Genomic DNA, 18,178 nt, shown 5'->3' with positions numbered 1-18,178 from the left:
TTAGTGTGTGGGCCACCACCCATATTTTCCTTATTCTTCACCCAAGAAAACGCGTGAAGGGGAGAGGAGGGGGAGGGGTGAAAGAAGAAACTTTATTTGTACCTTCCCAGAACTTCCTTATCTTTCACTTTGTGCTTCGAGTTTACTTGAGTTTCCTATCCGAAATGACGGTAACCGTGATTTATTCGAAAATGATAGAAATGTCAAAATAAAAAGGCACCTTAACCTAAAGTGGGCGTGACACTGAACACCCAATGGGGGTATTACTATTTTAGATGTGAGTGCCACAAAGGACGTCACGCAACGCTTTCTTCTCGTTGGGGAAGCGTTGTGTGACACTTTGAATATTGGATACTGGTACCACAACAGTAACATGAATTTTCGAAAAATAATAAGTTTACCCACAGATGCATTATAAGGAACCTTGGAAAGCTACTGTTCAAACGCCCAAAACAAGTTTTAGTTGTACATTTAATTTTCTAGTACGGTCTATAAAATTTGACTATTTTGGAAAACGGCCATCACTGAAGGCGCGGTCGCTGAGAGTCAGCCATTGTCGAAACCAGCTCATGTGTCAAGTCACGAGATGTAGTTTTATGTTTTAGTTCGACATGCTTGCACTAATACCCAGCCTGGCTTGCACCCGTAGGTGAAACACCATTCTAAATGGTTTTCTCCTTAAAAAATATCGACGACGCGGGATTTGGGCTTCGTGATAGCTCGAAATTAGGAAATCTCATTCACCGGAAATCGCGGGAAAATAATGAGCAGGCCGAACTAGTAAATGTGTGGGGAAGCTGTGGACATGTTTTTGTGACGACCAACAAAGGTCGCAACTTGCACGCTTTTGAGTCTATTCCTCGATCCAAGTGGACACCAGAGAGCGAAGGCCTTCTTCTGCAAGGTTAGACTAGTTTTATATCAGATATGCTTTAATCTGTGTCCTCGTTTAAGTATTAAAAAATGACATTAATGGGCCAATTTAAACATTGACCCATTAGCTTACGATGTGGAGTTGTTTGTTTTTCGTCTTGTTTCATTTTCTATTTAGGGTTGGCAAACAATCCTAGAGATTCAAATCACGACGGATGGTATTAGCGGAACTAACAGAAATAAAAGAGCCTAACGAGAAATCCTTTGTTCATGTCCACCAACATGGTAGCATTGAACCCTTATCAGCGGGCATTATTTTCGGCATAATTTGAAGTTGATAAAATCTAAACGAAGGCATGCGAAAGCAAAGTAGCACAATGTTTTCCTCTGCTCCTTGTAATCGTGAAGCAGGTGTGGAGGGGAGGGGGGGGGGGGGGGGGCTTTAGGAAACCAACTTCAGTTCTTAAAGGTTGTCAGGTCTGAAAATGGATATTGAAAATGACTTTTTTGGTCCCAAATAGGGCCAAGGGTTAGAGAACCGGATGCCACGCCCCACTAAAAATGCCTTGGGATTCCCCCTTACCCACCACATTAGTGGTTGAGGGAGTGAAAATGTACTGTTTCTGTTGAATGTGTAAAGTCTTCATGTTTATTTATTTCAGACCAAGAGTCTCCCATTGTAAATGTCCTTTCTAGCACAGAGAATCCATCACTTATATTCATTGTCCATCAAAACAGCATCACACAATGCTGGGAATTCACTCAGTCCAACTACAAGTGGATCAAAAGAAATGAATTTCAACTAAGCAACACAAAAAGGGTTGAAGTCTTGGATGTTATCCTCCATCCTCTCGTGAAGTCATTTATCTGGTGTGAGCGCCGTTCAGTCTCTGCATCCAATTCAATAACATGTTGTGTTTGCTTGAGAGAAGTGACTGTTTCTGAGCGCCTTGGAAACAACATTGCAGTCACTGTGGGTCCATTAGTTGCTATTCTTCATGGCTGCCCTGCTATGTCATTACATGTCATAGGCAGGGGTGTGTGTATGATGCCTGGCTTTCCTGATGAGTTAAGAAACATTATTCTCTTTTGGACATTTGTTCAGCGGACATTAAAGGTAGGTCAAACATATTCTTTAAGGTCTCACATTGTTCCCATTCTGTGCTATAGAAAGTCCGCAAAGTTGAATTTTTGAATTTGTTATCATTGATTAGAGATTACTGGTCACTACATAAATTCTGACCGTTTTATAACCTGACAATTAATTTATTCATTTGTAATTACTTGGTCATTAATTAGTAAAAATCACGGACTGTCAGTCAAAAGGAGTGGATTAGAATTGCTGGGTCCTGTGTGCCTCTAAGGTACTGTTAAGATTGTCATGATGATGATGATGTAGTTTAATTGCTTCTGACTTTTTTCACAGGTTTACATGTGGAGGTATGGTTTTGTTGGAGACATGGACAAATGTGACTTCAAAGCAATTATCGCAGAGTTGGTTTGCCCATGGAGTTCAAGCTCAAAGAGCAACACACCACAAATCGTTGCTGTTACATCTCACCCCACGACTAATGAACTACTTGCGCTAAACAGTGATTCAGAATTGTCATATTTCAAGTTACAAGATGGCAGCCCAGTCCTAAAACCCCTTGTGAAACTCTCCCTCAATTCATCATTGCATCATGACAGAGTTTCTTCCTTTTTTGCCTTTGGTCTTTTTATTGGTTTAGTGTGGAATTCGGGTGCAATTTCAATCTGTGATGTTCACAGTGGAGCACAGATAAGCAGACTAGAAGATTTGCAAGGCCAAACTGTACACCTTTGGAGGTGTTTTCACTTGGTGAATTCAGTTGGGTTTTGGTCAATCAGTGGAATCTGGAAGCTTCAATCTGGAACAGTTCTTGAAATCTCTGACTGCATCAGATCTTTTCAGTCTGGAAATGTTGAAACTGAAGGAGCTGACCATCCCTCCCTTGTCCAAACAGAGTCAAATGGAATTTACCCCAGAACACTTGCTTTTAACAAGAGTTCTTTCTTTAGTGGCGATGCATCATTGAATTTTAAAAATACTTCTGAACATTTTGTTATTCCTGAGCTTGTCACTGATCAAGAAACAGATGACAATTCATCTCTGGCTAACAAACAGTCCATGCACACCAACAGAAGTGTGTTTACTGGTCCACTGTTTGCCGCAAATCATCTTATGAAATGGAATGTGAGCCACAGGGCTGCCAAGCTAGCATTAGACTCAATTGCATGTTCACGAGTACTCTCAGATTGTAACCAGACAGATGAAGAAGTGCCCAAAGTATTTCTTGATCTGTTGCTTGGTACAAATGCTCAAAGTCCAGCAATGGCTCTTGCACTGCTATGGGAACATCCAGTTCACCGGGAATTTGTCCTGCACAAACTTGAACAATATATGGGTGACAGCCTGGACAAGTCGCAAACCAAAAAGACTTGTCTAAATGAACTGTTGCACCCATACATAAGTGAGTTTCTTTTGCTGAGCAAACAGGTCAAGTTGACAGTTGATTCCAGTTTCAAAGAAATAATCCAGTCGCCTTCTTCACCAATCAACTCTATGGAACAAGAAATTGCTTCTCTGTTGGAGGCATTTGATGTTGGCCTCTTGGATATGACATCATTAGAAAGGCTTAGTTCACTGAGTCATCAACAGCCACAAAAGGTTCTCAACTGTGTAGCAGAGTACTTGAGGATTGATTCAGAGCAGGGAGACTTGAGGGACAGTCAGCTGGAGCAGAGGTGGAGGAAAATTTACAGGTTGGTAAAAACTATGCTGAAGCAGCTCTCCAAGCTACAACTGTTTTGGTGACCATGAAATGTAGAAACATAATAGCGACTGAAGTGGTCTTGAATGTTGCCAATTTGATGAGTATTCAAAGAGTGAAATATTAGACAGTTTAGTAGGGGTAATTAAATTGCGAGCCTGTGAGCCAGAGCCTGTTTCTGCAAACCAAAAGCCTTATTTTAGCAATACTCCAATTCCCCTTCAAACTTTTTATTGACCTACAAAATCCACCGCTACATTCATACATTAAAAACTCAGCCTCCCTTCCCACCCCTCCCCCTTATCAGTGGTGGTCTGTTGTGAAAATAAAAGGCTGGGTCATCCTCCAACCTTTAAAGCAACACTGAATGAGGGGGAGGAGGGGTTAATTTTCTCTTGTGGGTCTTTTCTTAAAGGGAGATTGAAATCTACTTGCAAAATTTGCAGTTTTGTCAACTAGTTTTGTCCAAGATTGCAGCAGACAAAAGCAAATGAAGTCTTTTTGGCACTTTACACTGGTGTTAATAAATTGTGACTTTTCATGTTGGAGCTGTCTAATACAGCTTTCAAGACAGACACGTCAGGAATTATTGTATAATACTATTTATAAATAATTGTTGGAACTCATCAGATGACAGAAAAGACGACGCAAAATTTGAGAGCTTGCAGCAAGATCAGTTGCTCACTGCTTGCAAAAACGAAGCTCCAGCTCATTGGGCTTGCACATTTGTCAATCTGTGTTGAAAGAGACCTGAAATAAATAAATGCTAAAGGACTTAATATTAGAAATTTTATGATTTATCTGTTTAGACTTGAGTGGCGAAATGACCATTGGCAGAGGAGCAGAATTGCTGTCAGAGATCCCTTCAATGCCATCCTAAGCATTCTTTTGCGGCTGTTTCATGACTCCAAGTCTGAGTGGCTGAGGAGATCAGTAGAGAAAGGAATGGATATTGTTCATCTGGAAAAGTCAGATGAGAGAGCTGAGGTTTGTGAAATGCTATTTAGTTTATCACAAAGTTCACTTTACTGAACTGATTCAATGGTACCAAATGAGTGTTTGTCCTGTGGGGACTCGACTTCCAGGATGGTCAGAGTTAAATTTCTGTCTTAGCAAGAGTAAATAGCTAGCAGTTTTCGTGTGGCTTAAGGACGGTGCCTACTAATTCCAAGGTATTTTTGCGCGGTTTATGAATATGCGGGGAAAAAATATCTTAGCAATTGTTATTGAAATCCGAAAAGAAAATTGTGGGTAACCATGTATTTTTCAACGAAAATTAATCAACAATATTTGTAAGTTTTAATTACTCTTGCTAAGGTCTTCTTTTCCCGCATATTCATAAACCATGCAAAATTACCTTGAATTTAGTAGGCACAGTCCTTAAGAAATCAGAGCCTCTTGGACCATCCCAAGATGCGCAGAACATATGCGCAGTAGCAAAAGTAGGCACTTTCCTTAATTGGCTTAGAAATTTTCAAACCAGTTTGATTTGTATTTTCCTTTGTTTTAGAATAGGCATTGTCATAACCAGGCACAAATGGAAAATAGAAATCAAATTAGTTTGCAGAAACTTATAGACGATAGCTGGAATTTTGACAGTTATTGTAAAAATGGGTATGTGCTCCTGTGAAGGGTATGGTTTTCAGGTAGTTTAGCCTGGGACAGGGTAAAGAAATCAGAGAGTTTTGGTCTCGAATAGGGTATCATTTTCCAGGAAACTGATCAATTGCTTGAAGAATTTAGTCTATACTAGGTTTCCCGGGAACTGACACCTAAAAGAACTTGTTTTAGTAGTTGTAGTTGTATTAATGTAGATGTTTTTGTTTTGGCTGGACTGTGATAGTGACCAAGTTTCTGGAAAAAAGCGAGTCTGGGAAAGGGTAGGGATTTTTGGTCGTTAGTCTAGTAAAGTGTTGCGAAATGCAGCTGAACTTGGTCTGGTTTGGGGTAAGGGTTTCAGAGTCCCAGCGTCACACCCCCACCCCAAAATTTTTAGAGTACATGTACCCCCCTCCCCCAGATGGTGCCAAAAATTACCTGTTGATAAAACCAAACATTTGTTTCTACCTCCCCACAAACACAGCACCACAGTTTCTTTATAAACTAGCCTTATCTATTCGTAAAGGGTTAAAGGGGCAGTATCATGGGAGATATCATGATTTTAGGCAAAAATTCACTAAATTTAAACTTTGAACGCTGTGTTAACTAATTTAAAGAAATATTAATAGTTGTTCTACTGAGACGAAAGGTTGAACCAAAATATAGTACAACCGATTTTTAGTGCGTTACAACAGCGAAAATTTAAAACGTCGGCCCGACGTTTTCAAATTTGAACCCATTTTTATTTTGGTCATCTGCCAGCGAAAATATCCGTGGATAGTTTCTTTGCATTCTGATGAGTCTTTTAATGGAATTTTGGTCATTATATCTTGGCTGCTATCAACTGAATAGCGTCTTTTTGATTTTCAGTGTGTTACTAAAAATAGCGTGATACTGTCCCTTTAAGCCAACTGCGAGCAAGTCAAATGGTTTATGTCGATTTCATTTTTCAGGAGCATATAATCCAGTCTGTACTGGAATGTCTTCCAATACTGCACACAAGCGATGCCAACCCTGAATCTGTCAAGGCTCACTCAGAGCTGTGTTACTGTACAGGCCAAGAAACACAAGCAGTCCATTTACTACTGAGCAGTTCCATGTGGAAGGAAGCCATTGATTTTGTTTCCTCTTCTGGAAAGAGCAGCGAGAATGAAACTTTGCTTTTTATCATGTTGATAAAGGGACTTCGACGCGGAAAGGCTCCTAGTGACAGACTCGTTGAAGCCCTCAGTCTAATGCCCGATGGTTTTAACAGCCATGAACTGCTGGCTATAATAAGGGACCAAGCTCCGGTTGCTAAGGAACCTTTTTCAAAGGGTGCAGGACAAACAACAATTGGTGACATAAGACCTTTTCTCAATGCCCTGTTCTCTTCACAGAGCATAACGTGACAGAGCAGCCTGTTTCATATATGTCCCGTACAAAATAGTTTTCTTCTCCATAGACTACTTGAAGTTTCTCATAGGAATTCATTCAACGAACTTATGGTATAACGTGGCACGATTCACGTTACTATCAGCTCTTAGAGTTTTCCAGTCTCTCTGCATGCCCTTAGTTAACACTTTTACTTGAATTTGGTCAAATGACTTAGCATATTGGCAATACCTCATTAAAAGCCTCAAATTCATTTATCTCGGGTTAGTTATTTAGGCAACTTTTGTTTTAGCATATTATAATTCTTAATACCTCAATACTATTTCAAAAAGTCTTTCTCGACATCATTTCCTGTAAGATGGACGAGTTATCTTTTGCATAGTAATTATAGATTAAAGGGAAGTATTACGCGAATTGATGTCATTTCAAAACCCAAAAATGTTTGTCTGTCAACAGAAACAAAGAAATATATATTTGTATAGTTTTGTTATAAATTATCACCCGGCCAGAGACAGGGGAATGAATGGCAACGTGAAAAATGTTAGGCTAAAAATTTTCAAGTTCTTGCATTTTTGTTTCCAAAATGCGCTAGAACAGATCACGAGTTGTTCCTTTCAAGAAGGTAGTTGATTTCTTTCTTCTCGTTGTTCTAGAATTGTTTTGTAGCTTAGTGAAAGTCTTGTTTCACCATTTTTAGAAAAAGAGGTCAAAAGCCCTATGACACTTCCCCTTGTAAATATCTTGAAAAGCTGTCCAAAACAATGGACGTTTCTTTTTCAAGGAAATAACGTTCAATAATTGATGAACATCACGAGCACTAACAAGCACAAAGATGATGAATTTGGTCATGAAATGGTCATTCTTTTCCAAGAAAACAAGGTGGGGGGGGGGGGGGTTTCATTCGGGGAAAAGTTCCGGTTTGAAGAACCTGTTCCATTCAGGAGTTTGCCACGTAAACCCAAATAACACGATCAACTAACGTCGGAGAAGCTGGACCCGATTAGAATCGACTAGGAATGGCCGAATGGAACGAAATTTTCCAGCGACTTTTCCGGAACGTTACGACAACCTCGCAAGGTATACCCAAAATTCCGAAATTTTATTCCGTAAAATTTCTCGTTCATTCGATTCTTCACCCGAAATTTCTGGAGTGGACGAATTGAAAGCTCCCAAGATTGTAGTTTTTCTATAGCGTATAAAGCATGTTCCTGCATTCTCGAATAGGAATGAGGAACGCCCATTTCTTACTCAGTCTCCACCCGTATTATGTTTTTCTGTTAGTCTGCTGAGTCTGCATGAGGCCTCAGCAACTGTAAAACTAGTCTCAGGTACATGTAGAGGAATTATTTTTAATTATTTCACCATTTATATAATGCAAAATATATTACAAATTTATTACAATTGTATATAGTACAAAACCTACGTTATCTTACAAAAAAGAAAAGAAAAGCACTTCCGCTCGTTGTTCATTAACCGGCTTCTCTTCTCTGAACAGCTTGAAATTACCATAAAGTAACTAAAAGTTTGAAGATTTAATACTATATCCACTGCTCATATAGTTCCGTCTGTCTCCCTGTGTTTGCACGCTATTTACTTGTCTCTATCAGTCCCTTTATCTTATTTGTTTTGCATGTTAAAGGCAGGGGGATAACTCGAAAACCGCAAGGTTCATTCATCCCCCTGACTCAACTTTTTACACACATCTCATCCCTAATATGTTGTAATTTATTGTAATTTGCAGTAGCTATTGTGTATTAGAGCGGTTTTCAATAGAGTGTCGAAAGTAATTTCGCGTTTACTTTGGTTTTGCATTACTACGCTCTGTGATTGGTTAACAAAACTCGCGCCACTTTCTCAACCAATGGGAAACCAAACCAAAACCAATCGTGTTTTTGCCGCACGCGTTTTCCCGCGCTTGGCACCGGTTACACGCATTTGCTTCGAATTCTGATTGGCTCGTTGTGTTGTTTATGTCTGCTGTGATTGGCCAGAGTAATTACTTTGGTTTTGGTTTACAACACTCAATTGAAAACCGCTCTAAGTTTCAAGAAAGTAATTTGTAATGAGACTAATAAAATCCACTTGTTGTTGACTAATAAACTCGTTCAAGCAACCATCAGAAGTGAGATGTTGAACCAGTGCTTAGCCTGGGAAAGAAAGCATTTAGAGCTTCAAAGTTTGTCACCGCTGGTTATTGTTAAGGTTTTTGCTAGGTAATGTTATAATGAAATACAAGTGAAAGTTGAAAGCAGTTGATTAACGCTGAATAACATTTTGTAGACATAAAGCAGCAATTAATTTTGGCAGTGCCCAACCACACCCCCACACCCCCTCCCGAACTTTAGTGGGGCATTTTTTTTCACCTTTAACGTCGCGGGGGTCGGGCATTCGGTCTACCTCGGGGCATTTGACGGCTTCGCGATTTTTCTTATTACAGCACTGTCATTTAGTTCATTGACAAAGACGATAATTTGTAACTTGGACAAAAATCCACAGAACGAATGGTCACTGGAGGAACACTGAGAAATAAGACTTGCCAGGTACCAGGAGCCATATGGCCATATTATGCCTCCTGCTGGTACTTAGTTTGGCTTAAATAAACTTTTGTCCGTATTAAGGTAACGGAGATATGAACTTACAACTCTTTTTAAGTATACCGCGGGGCATTTGAAACGTTCGTTTGTCCCCACTGTTGGGTATTCAGTGTCGGTTTATTTTCAAAATGCCATGGGGTCAACCCAAGGAGGGGGGGGGGGGGGTGAGTAAGTAACACTGCTTGAAATAACTGACGTTGAGATGGCTTAAAATTGTATATGACACAAGTTACAAATGATACTGATCCGAGACCTTATCAGAAACTAGCGTCATGAACAATTTCCAAAGCAACCAAAGTTGTGCTCGTGTGCATTTGACGCTGGCAGTAATATCCAGGGAGAGAGTCACTGCCTTCTTTGGTCTAACAGAGCCTTACCTCTGATGACGGGGTATTGTTCTCAGGGAGTCTTTATTGTCTTGAACAAAGTTCAGGTGTATTCCTGGAGTTTTTGCATGTAACCCCAATTAGTCGGCATTTCAAGAGTGGCAGGGATCCAAAGGCATGACCCCCCCCCCCCCCCTCCCGTGTTCTCGGTCCCGTAAAGTAAATGACTGGTGTTAAACGCACACGGTAAAATTCCGAATATAAGGCCTAGATCTGAGAATAAGGCTCCGAAATCTCAGACGCAAACATCGTTCCGCTATAATAAGCCCTCCCATAGACCATGGACTTTTGGGGAATGGCTGTTTATTTTATTAAAGCTTTCACTAACCAAGAAAAAGATAATACATTGGCGAGGGACACAAAAGAAAGTGAGACTCCAATTAAAGTCTCAAGCGGTTTACGCTGTTAGCTTAGAGATGCAAACTGTTTTATTGGCAAGCCCAGCCATTTTGAAACGCAAACTTTCCTCCAACAATAAGCATGTAGCCCCCAAATGGCAAACCCCAAAATAGAGATTTAGGCCGAGGTCTTATATTCGGAATTTTAAGGCGATGTTGAGCGTGTGTTTGTGTGTGTGTGTTTTTTTTTACCATCAAAGGCACATCAAATCGCTGCATGCCTTCAGAGACTAATAATGTGACATGTCAAAGGCAGTTGTTTGGCTGCGTACTTAATTTAACTCTCCAATTCGGTAATTCAAATAAAAGCGACTGACAATACAATTTGTCCCATATCTCCTGTTGGTTAAAAGTAAATGGAAGTTACGAATGTTCCATTCCCGAGAAGTCCTGACTTAAGATTGCTGGCTCTGTAAGGCGCCGACGACGTCTCCCACCTTCCCTGTGTCGGATATCGATGGCGCTTGCACGCTCGCGGAATTCATCCTGCACGTTTTGTTCTTTATCTCCGAAAACCTCCAAATCGGCCGGCTGTCCTTCTCCTTCTTCTCTCTCCTCCCGGGCAGTTGCTGCTGTGTCTGAATCTTGCCGACACAAGGAAAAGTAGTCAGCTACCACCGGGGCAGACATTTTACGATCTCCACGCCGTTTGATTGCAGCAGAACTGTCACGTGATAGTCCCATCGCAGCATTGAGAGCGATGGGAAACGACGAGCCGACGGATTTTGTTGGTTGATACATGGTGGACAGCAGACCGAACGGGAGGCTCTGTTTCATGACGTGTCTATCCAGACTACACCCCTTCTGGGTCTCCAGGGGAAGATTTTCAAACTCTGGCACAAGTTTCACCAGTTGTTCGTCATAGCTATTACTTTTTGGTAGGACGTTGTTTCTGGTTTTTTTCCCATTTGTTTTCTGTTGGTCTGTTTCCAAGCGCCTTATTATGCTTCCCACGACGTCTACAGGTTTGCGCTCTTTCCAGGAGTTGCAGCCAATCTCGTTTTCAGTCTCATTTGTCTCTGGTTCGTCAGAGTCTTGAGTTTCACTGACACTCTGTGGATCCTCTTGTGGATCGTCGTCTTCCAAATAAGACTTGAGGAGTGATTCCTAATTGAATAAATTAATTAAAACATAAAACATAAAAGTGGACGTACCCCCTTCAAGCTAATTTGCACAATTTCTTGGTGTTTGACTTTTTAGCTGAACTTCTTCGCCCCCCCCCCCCCCCCCCCCTGTGCCACTGGCCATTCTAAGTACCGAGATGACCCTGATGTCCAGATTCTGCAATCCTTCAGGCGAGAACCTCGCCAGCATGCAGCACCTCAGACTCCTTAGGCTCTTTGGTCAGCGGTTGGTCACGAGGGACCAATGCAACCGCTGACCAAAGGGCAAACTCTGCGTACAAGATGGCCAGCACCAGCAACTAAACAGCACCTAATTTCGTCAGTACCAGGAGAGACCCTGGGGTACTGGAACTTTTTCACCGCAGGATTTCTGCGGTAAAACAATGCAATTGAAAGGCACAGCCGTTACGGTACAGCCAACAAAAATTTCAATTTTTTCAGTATCCCCTCCTGGCGACCAACCGCTGGTCGAGGAGCCTAAGGATCGTTGCGAGGGTACTTTAAGTAGTGCTAGATCATTGGTGCTAACGCAATAGATGGTGAATTCGGACCAAAATGAAAACGTTTTGTTAGAGCATGCGCACTCATACTTTTCACAGTCGGCAAATCCAAGTAATGCACAGTAGGCAATCCAAGGATTACATTAGACTTCCATCTGTAACGAAATTGGGGAAAGCAAAGAGCTTGTTACCATGCCTTCAAAGATTGGAAAACTTAAGGTTTTAAATACTATAAATCCTATTTTAGAGGTATTTTATATCAGTGTTTAACCTCTTTTATTAATTTAGCAATTATTGTCATTAATAATATTTTAGACCAGGACCCCTCTGTATATCACCTGTTGGTGAGGGAGCTTTCCTTTTAAATTATTATTATTATTATTATTATTATTATTATTATTATTATTATTATTATTATTATTACTATTATTATTATTATTATTATTATTATTATTACTATTATTATTATTATTAGTATTATTATTATTATTATTATTATTATTATTATTATTATTATTATTATTATTATTGTAGGAGGAACTAAGATGTTAAGGGCAGGGATCTAGAAATAGAGAAGGGTCAAGCAGGACTTCCCTAGACTCAACAGCTATAGATACTTTATTATTGGGTTGTACATAGAAATTTTCATTTTTTTAATTTATAGACAGTTGTTTAAATCTGCTCTGTTGAAAACCACCAGACCACCAAGAAGACGTCTTTAACTATATCTTTACCAAAACTTGTATTTAAATTTGTACTTAATTTTTCAATGAGAAGAGTTTAATAAAATTTTCATTATTATTATTATTATTATTATTATTATTATTATTATTATTAGTATTAGTATTAGTATTAGTATTAGTATCATCATTATTATTATTATTATATTCCCCAATTTTATTACCTTTTGTTGCAATTCTGCCTCCATGTCTGATATCTTCTTTCTTAATTCTTCATTTTCTTCTCTTTCCTGCTTCAACTTCAACTTTACAGAGGCAAGTTCTTCTTTGGTTTCTTCATACTTCTTTTCAAACTGTCGCATGTATTCTGCCTGTTGGCGAATAGTCGATTCTTTGGTTTCCAGTGTTTTCTTTTGTCGTTGGGCGGTTTCTTCTTGTTCTCTCCTCAGCTGCTCAAGCTCCAACGTGGTATCCTTCATGGATTTACAATAAAAATCCCTTTCTTCTCTGTAAATCATCGAGCTGCCATCTACTTCTTTGTACGACCGTTCGAGCTCCTCCAGGTCGCGTTCTTTGTGGTTAAGCTTCACCTTCAAATCAGAGATTTCATCGCGGTAAGAAGCGCACCTACTTTCGACGATTTCTTGATTCTTCAGTATTTTCTCTTTCTCGACTACGATGAGGTCAAAACGCGCTTTAAGTGCTTCGGTACAGTGCTTCACCTTGATTAACTCTGATACTTCGGTTTCTTTCTCCTGGAGCTCACACAGCAGCTTGGCATTCTGGAACTGTACCTCCCTTAACTTTTGCTTCAAGCCTTCACAGCTTCTCATCTCAGCTGATTGAGATTTAAGCTGCAGCGAAAGCCTGGTGGTTTCTTTCTTCTTAAACTCATAATCCACGTTTACTCTGCTGAGCTGTTTCATCAGTTCGCTGTTCGAGGTCTTCATATCCTCCATCTGTTTTCTAAGCGTCTCGTTTTCTTCATGTGCTGTTAGTAATTTCATCTGTAGCTGTATAATGAACTGGTTTGTTCGTCCCTCGCGCTGTACCACTTCAAACCTCTGTAGAAGACTTTCGTTTACCTTGCTAGCGCTGGAGTGAGCTTCGCTTGCCAAAGCCTCTTCAACATCAGACAGCTGCCTTTCCAGTGATTCAATTCTGCGCTGTTTACGAGCTTGCTCAACCAAGACGTCTTCCAACTTTTTTCTCAGTTCATTATTCTCTTTGATGTTCTGATCGTACCGTAGGGTCAATTCTTGTAACTGTTCAGACAGTTTTTTTGCAAAGTTACTTAGGATGTCCACGTCGAGATAGCTAGAGCCTCCACCTTTCAAGAAAATAAAAAAATAACAATATTTTTGGGATAGAAAACTTAAAAAAAAATTTCTCGAGTTTTCAACACTATTGGTAGAGGATCCGAACTAGCACTCAGATTTCCTTTTTCTGAATATGCCTGTGTCACTCACTGAATAATACATATTCTTATTCATTCACCAGGCCGACCCTAATAAAAATGTAGTTCTGTTCAATTCTTTGGATATCCTTGGATATCCTTCAGATTTAGTATGATAGTATTGCGACACGTGATGCATTAGTGTTGTCCATTGCTATGCACGAGAAAAAATAATTCATAGATCATAAAACCTTGAAAGGTATTTTCCTAAAACTAATTATTTCTTCCCTTTAGCGAACAATTTAAATGTAGTATTGATTTTAAGACACATTCAAAATAAGGAATACGTCCCTCTCGGGTTACAGGTTTTCCGCACGATCGGAGCTTCAGTAACCCGATTTCTCATAGTGTGAAACAACTAGGAGTATTGTTACCCTCCCCCCTCCTCTCCCATGGATGCGATGCAATTCCATTGCTGGGTTACCTCAACAGAATGCGCCGTTTCACATTTGCAGGGGCGTAGCTGGGATTTTTCAAAGGGAGGTTCACACTGCTGCACACCCATTGCACTTACCAGATTGTCATGTCCACATGTGGCATGTAACGTGACATTTTTTGGGATGAGCATTGAGCGGGGTGACAGGCCTAAACGACAGCTGCATCTTGACGAGTTAAGCTCCATGTTACATAAATTACTCTATTCTAGTCTCACAGCTCATCAGTCAAAATGTTTTGACCAGTGGTAAAGATTTTGATGATCTCATCAATGTCGATCGCTCTGTCATAGTATATATTCATCAATACCAGAACTGCCGATATCGTCGGAGAAAAAGACTTCGAATCGAAATCAAATAAAGAACATCCCTTTCCTCTCCCCGCGGCGATGAGAATAGTAGGAAACCTTTGTTTGCTTAGATATTTCCAAAGGAACCTTCTTTTCGACAATCAACTCGCTCACGGCCAGGAGGGAGGGGTCAACTTCGGCTTTGGACAATCTCAGCTTTTCCGATCAGCGCAAGTACACGCAACTCTTTACTGCAATATTTTCAGCATAATTCATGTGTTGAAAATAAATGAACACTTACCTATATCGAGAAAAGAAGATTAAAAGTCTACTCAACAAGAAAACAAACCAATCCGGAGCTTGGGTGGGAAAAAAGTCGTTTGCTGCAGCAAAATCATCAGCGCCATTTTCGAAACTGGGCAAAATCCCGCGATTCACAGGAAGTGACGTCACGATGGCCCGTATCATCCGGACAGCCGAGTTGACCCCTCCCTCCTGCTCACAATCTCGTACCCAGAGTCTTCAGGCTTTTTGGTCAGCGGGGCAACGCCGGGAAGACTCTGGGGACATCGAAAAAATTCAATTTTTTTGATTGGCTGTTCCGTAACGGTTTCCATTGTTTTACCGCAGAAATCCTGCGGTAATAAAATTTGATGTCCCCAGAGTCTTCCCGGCGTTGCCCCGCTGACCAAAAAGCCTGAAGACTCTGGGTACGAGATTGTCCTGCTCACGACTTTCGCGTGCTGGCTTATACCGCTGCTCTACCTTATGTTTCAGCAGGCTCGTATTCCCACGACGCGAAGGACCAAACATCCATGGATGTTGTTTATATAAAAACAATAGGTGCCTAACTGCTTTGACCTTCAGAATTTTGGTTACGAACAAGAACGTGGTCCACTGCAGATATTCGGTTCGGCAAATGGATTATGTAGCTATACGTAGTTAAGTACTGGGAAAAACTGAATTCTTCGGATTTGCGTATTTTCGCCATACTGAGTTATAAGGTTTGTATGTTGTTGACAAAGGGGGAGGGGGGACACGGGCATCCCAGGAACCCCACCCTTGCTACATCCCTGCATTTGTACACCTGGGTGAAGAAAGAGAATGGTGAACGGTTTTTTTTAGTCTTATTAAGGAAACAACACAACGTCTGCAATCATGTTCAAAACATTGATATTTATATCAACACGGTGACGCCGTGAACCATTACAGTCCAACGTTCGCACGCAGGAATCAATGAGTGTATTTTCTACACAGTTTGAAGAAGACATAAGGTTCTTTTCTCTTTACTTACCACTCATAATGTGGCTCTTGATATCTGAGAAGATGGGATTGTTTCCTGAGGAACACGTTTAAGAAAGATGAGTTATAACATAACGAAAAAAAACAAAGACAAGTTTTTAAACACCAGAGCAATCATTTCGGTTAAAATAATTTCAATTATTATTTTTCTTTTTTGAAGCCATAGTGTGAGGATTAAACAAGGATATGAATTGTTTCCGTTCGAGTATTTTTACATTTTGAGTACTAGTTTCGAACCCTAGCTTGGCCACGCTTGCACAATCGGGTACGGACCGAAGTAAAAAATAGAAAAAATAAACTGCTGAAATGCGTATTATGAACGTCTGATCTTCAAACAACTTTAAGAGTTATTCTCCTTGTTTTGCTTAATAAACAGCACTAAGGGAACGCATTGCTCAGTAGCTTTTATTTAAATGATTGCACTCTAGGGCTTTCATTCTCAGACTCAAAAGAGAGAGCTGCTATGTTATTTGGCCATAAAACAAGCTGTATTAAGCTTTAATGGAGCGAAACGAAGCTTACATGAAAGCACATGAGTCACACTATATTACTTACTTTTTGTTGCACTTTCTCCAGTTAAAATCTCATATAAGTTTGGGTTAAGTAACTGCAAGGCGTCTATGAAATGATGGTAAGCGCTCTCTCCTTTCATTCCTAGGATATCCAGAAATCTTCCAGCTTTCGATTCGCTCGTCTTCTCGGCTTGTATCAGCTCAAAATCCGTCTTATCGAAACACGATTTGCTGATGAGGTAGTCGAAGAGAAACCTTCGATCCATCTGAAGGTGTTGAATGATAAGCAAACGGTGTTTTGTCAGAACATCTCTGAATCCTTCTTCTATGTCCATCTCAAAACTGAGCTTTTTTTCGCCTCAAGTAAAGCGAAAGATGATTAAAATGAATACAACGCTGAATATGCTGAGAGCTGATTTAGTTCTAAACTGATCACGCGCGGCAGTCGAACTTTCTTTCCAAGATATCGCTAAACCTCAGTCCTCGTAGAAAGCTGATGAGTGGAGAACGTTGAAACTGTTTTTTACTGAGTTTAGAATATCGAACTCAACGAGAAACTGAAATCACGCTTAATCATTGCTGAAAGCGCTAAAGTGGAGTATTAATTATCGCATCTAGTGGAACTTTCGTTCCTTAAGCCCAGCCAATCGCGTTTACGATAAACAAATATCAATTCTCGAAAGGAAAGAGACAATACACATGGGCGGTATATATCGAAAGAAAGCCATGTGCTTCGCATCCGGTTAGACTACCGGCAAATCCTTTCTGGATAGTTGAGCGGAAGAACTAACTGAAGAACGGCGTGAGCTGGACGGAAAACCGGAGAGAGCCAACAAACGAGAGGGGCTGAAGTTGACCCGAGCTCCCGCCGCCTCGTTCCCTTCAATTCTATTTTCCCTCGTCCGCGTGAAAGCTCGCTCCCGACTCGATTTTTAGAAAGGCTCTGTTAGTAGTCTAGTATGTGGTAGGATGAAAAGCTTAAGACACGCATTATCTGTTTTTATAGATCAAAGGCTGTGTATCTAATTTTGTTAACAACTAATCCCGGAACTGGGACGAGGAACCTTAACTAAATTTTTTACATGTGTATTCTTATTTTTCTGCCGATGTTAGGCTGAAAATATTCTTGTGAATATTCTTAGATTCTAGCTTATGACATTTCCGTTTTAGAATGCATTGGGGTATCAATACTTTTTGTGGTTTAGTTTATGTCTTTTGTGCTGTTTACCATAAATATCTATTACATGTACCGGAAGGAAGTAAGACATTTTCGACTTTGTCTATGATTGCTGGGTGTTAAGTGCTGGGAAATGGCGACCGGCATATAGGAGGACTAATCGACCGGCACTTAGAGATTGTCGAAAAGACAGCAACTGTAACTGGGTGGCAAAGAAGAGTCCTGTATGGATTGCTTCTGGTTGTTCAAAGAGGATTAAGTCAACTCTTAATTAATGCTACTTCAAACTTACACCCAAATTTAGAAATTAAGGGATTATTATTTTTCGGCTTTCGAAGACCTTGGTTCCATCAGAAAAGTCTTCACCTACTGAAGCTTAGGGCGGGTTGAGGAGTTGATATGTTTTTCAATGTTAGTTCACTAAGGATAGGGCGATACGTATTTTCAAAGAAACTGAATTCAAGAACGAGATCCAGCTATCGATGTGACGTCATCGAAATGTGACATCACTAAATTGGTCATCGTCAAATCGTTATTGTGACGTCAGCATTGAAGGTCAAGTCCAGTTTCAAACGAGCTGGTGATAACCCCTTTAACTTGCTTTGGGCGCTCACGTGGCTGTAACAGAAAGACCGATACTGCTGCCAAATATCGATTACTTACAAGACATCCATGGTATCGATTACT

At 40.3% G+C, this 18,178-nt stretch overlaps 2 protein-coding genes across 3 annotated transcripts; one reads left to right on the top strand and one right to left on the bottom strand.

Moving 5' to 3' along the window:
• The first annotated feature begins 551 nt into the window (after window positions 1-551).
• Window positions 552-8,760, top strand: LOC146458211 (uncharacterized). Its single transcript, XM_085090632.1, has 5 exons — window positions 552-904; window positions 1,536-1,990; window positions 2,300-3,657; window positions 4,475-4,652; window positions 6,218-8,760. Exons 1-5 carry the CDS (start codon window positions 667-669, stop codon window positions 6,653-6,655), a joined length of 2,667 nt encoding a protein of 888 aa, XP_084946758.1. The 5' UTR covers window positions 552-666; the 3' UTR covers window positions 6,656-8,760.
• On the bottom strand, window positions 7,974-16,911 carry LOC146458210 (uncharacterized). Of its 2 annotated transcripts, none has more exons than XM_085090634.1 (4): window positions 16,358-16,911; window positions 15,795-15,839; window positions 12,545-13,650; window positions 7,974-11,108 (listed from the first exon to the last, which is right to left on the bottom strand). In XM_085090634.1, the coding sequence occupies exons 1-4, from the start codon at window positions 16,647-16,649 to the stop codon at window positions 10,380-10,382; spliced, it is 2,172 nt and encodes a 723-aa protein (XP_084946760.1). In that variant the 5' UTR covers window positions 16,650-16,911; the 3' UTR covers window positions 7,974-10,379. The 2 variants fall into 2 exon arrangements, with proteins under 2 accessions (XP_084946760.1, XP_084946759.1); XM_085090633.1 differs by having other exon boundaries at window positions 7,974-11,123; window positions 16,358-16,910.
• Window positions 16,912-18,178: the final 1,267 nt, after the last annotated feature.

The sequence above is a fragment of the Pavona decussata genome, unplaced genomic scaffold (assembly GCF_977016875.1).
Source record: "Pavona decussata unplaced genomic scaffold, jaPavDecu1.1 SCAFFOLD_233, whole genome shotgun sequence".
Lineage (NCBI taxonomy): Eukaryota > Metazoa > Cnidaria > Anthozoa > Scleractinia > Agariciidae > Pavona > Pavona decussata.
Note: the sequence above shows the minus strand (reverse complement) of the source record. Positions and strands in the feature narration are given on the sequence as shown.

What these genes read in the sequence shown, in the direction of transcription:
- LOC146458211 (XM_085090632.1), top strand. Translation starts at nt 667, where the DNA reads ATGGTTTTCTCCTTAAAAAATATCGACGACGCGGGATTTGGGCTTCGT. An exon ending in CGAAGGCCTTCTTCTGCAAG is followed by an intron (nt 905 to 1,535) that starts GTTAGACTAGTT and finishes TATTTATTTCAG; the next exon opens with ACCAAGAGTCTCCCATTGTA. An exon ending in TTGTTCAGCGGACATTAAAG is followed by an intron (nt 1,991 to 2,299) that starts GTAGGTCAAACA and finishes CTTTTTTCACAG; the next exon opens with GTTTACATGTGGAGGTATGG.
- LOC146458210 (XM_085090633.1), bottom strand. Translation starts at nt 16,649, where the DNA reads ATGGACATAGAAGAAGGATTCAGAGATGTTCTGACAAAACACCGTTTG. An exon ending in CAAGAGCCACATTATGAGTG is followed by an intron (nt 13,651 to 15,794) that starts GTAAGTAAAGAG and finishes TTTTCTTGAAAG; the next exon opens with GTGGAGGCTCTAGCTATCTC. An exon ending in AGGCAGAATTGCAACAAAAG is followed by an intron (nt 11,124 to 12,544) that starts GTAATAAAATTG and finishes TTATTCAATTAG; the next exon opens with GAATCACTCCTCAAGTCTTA.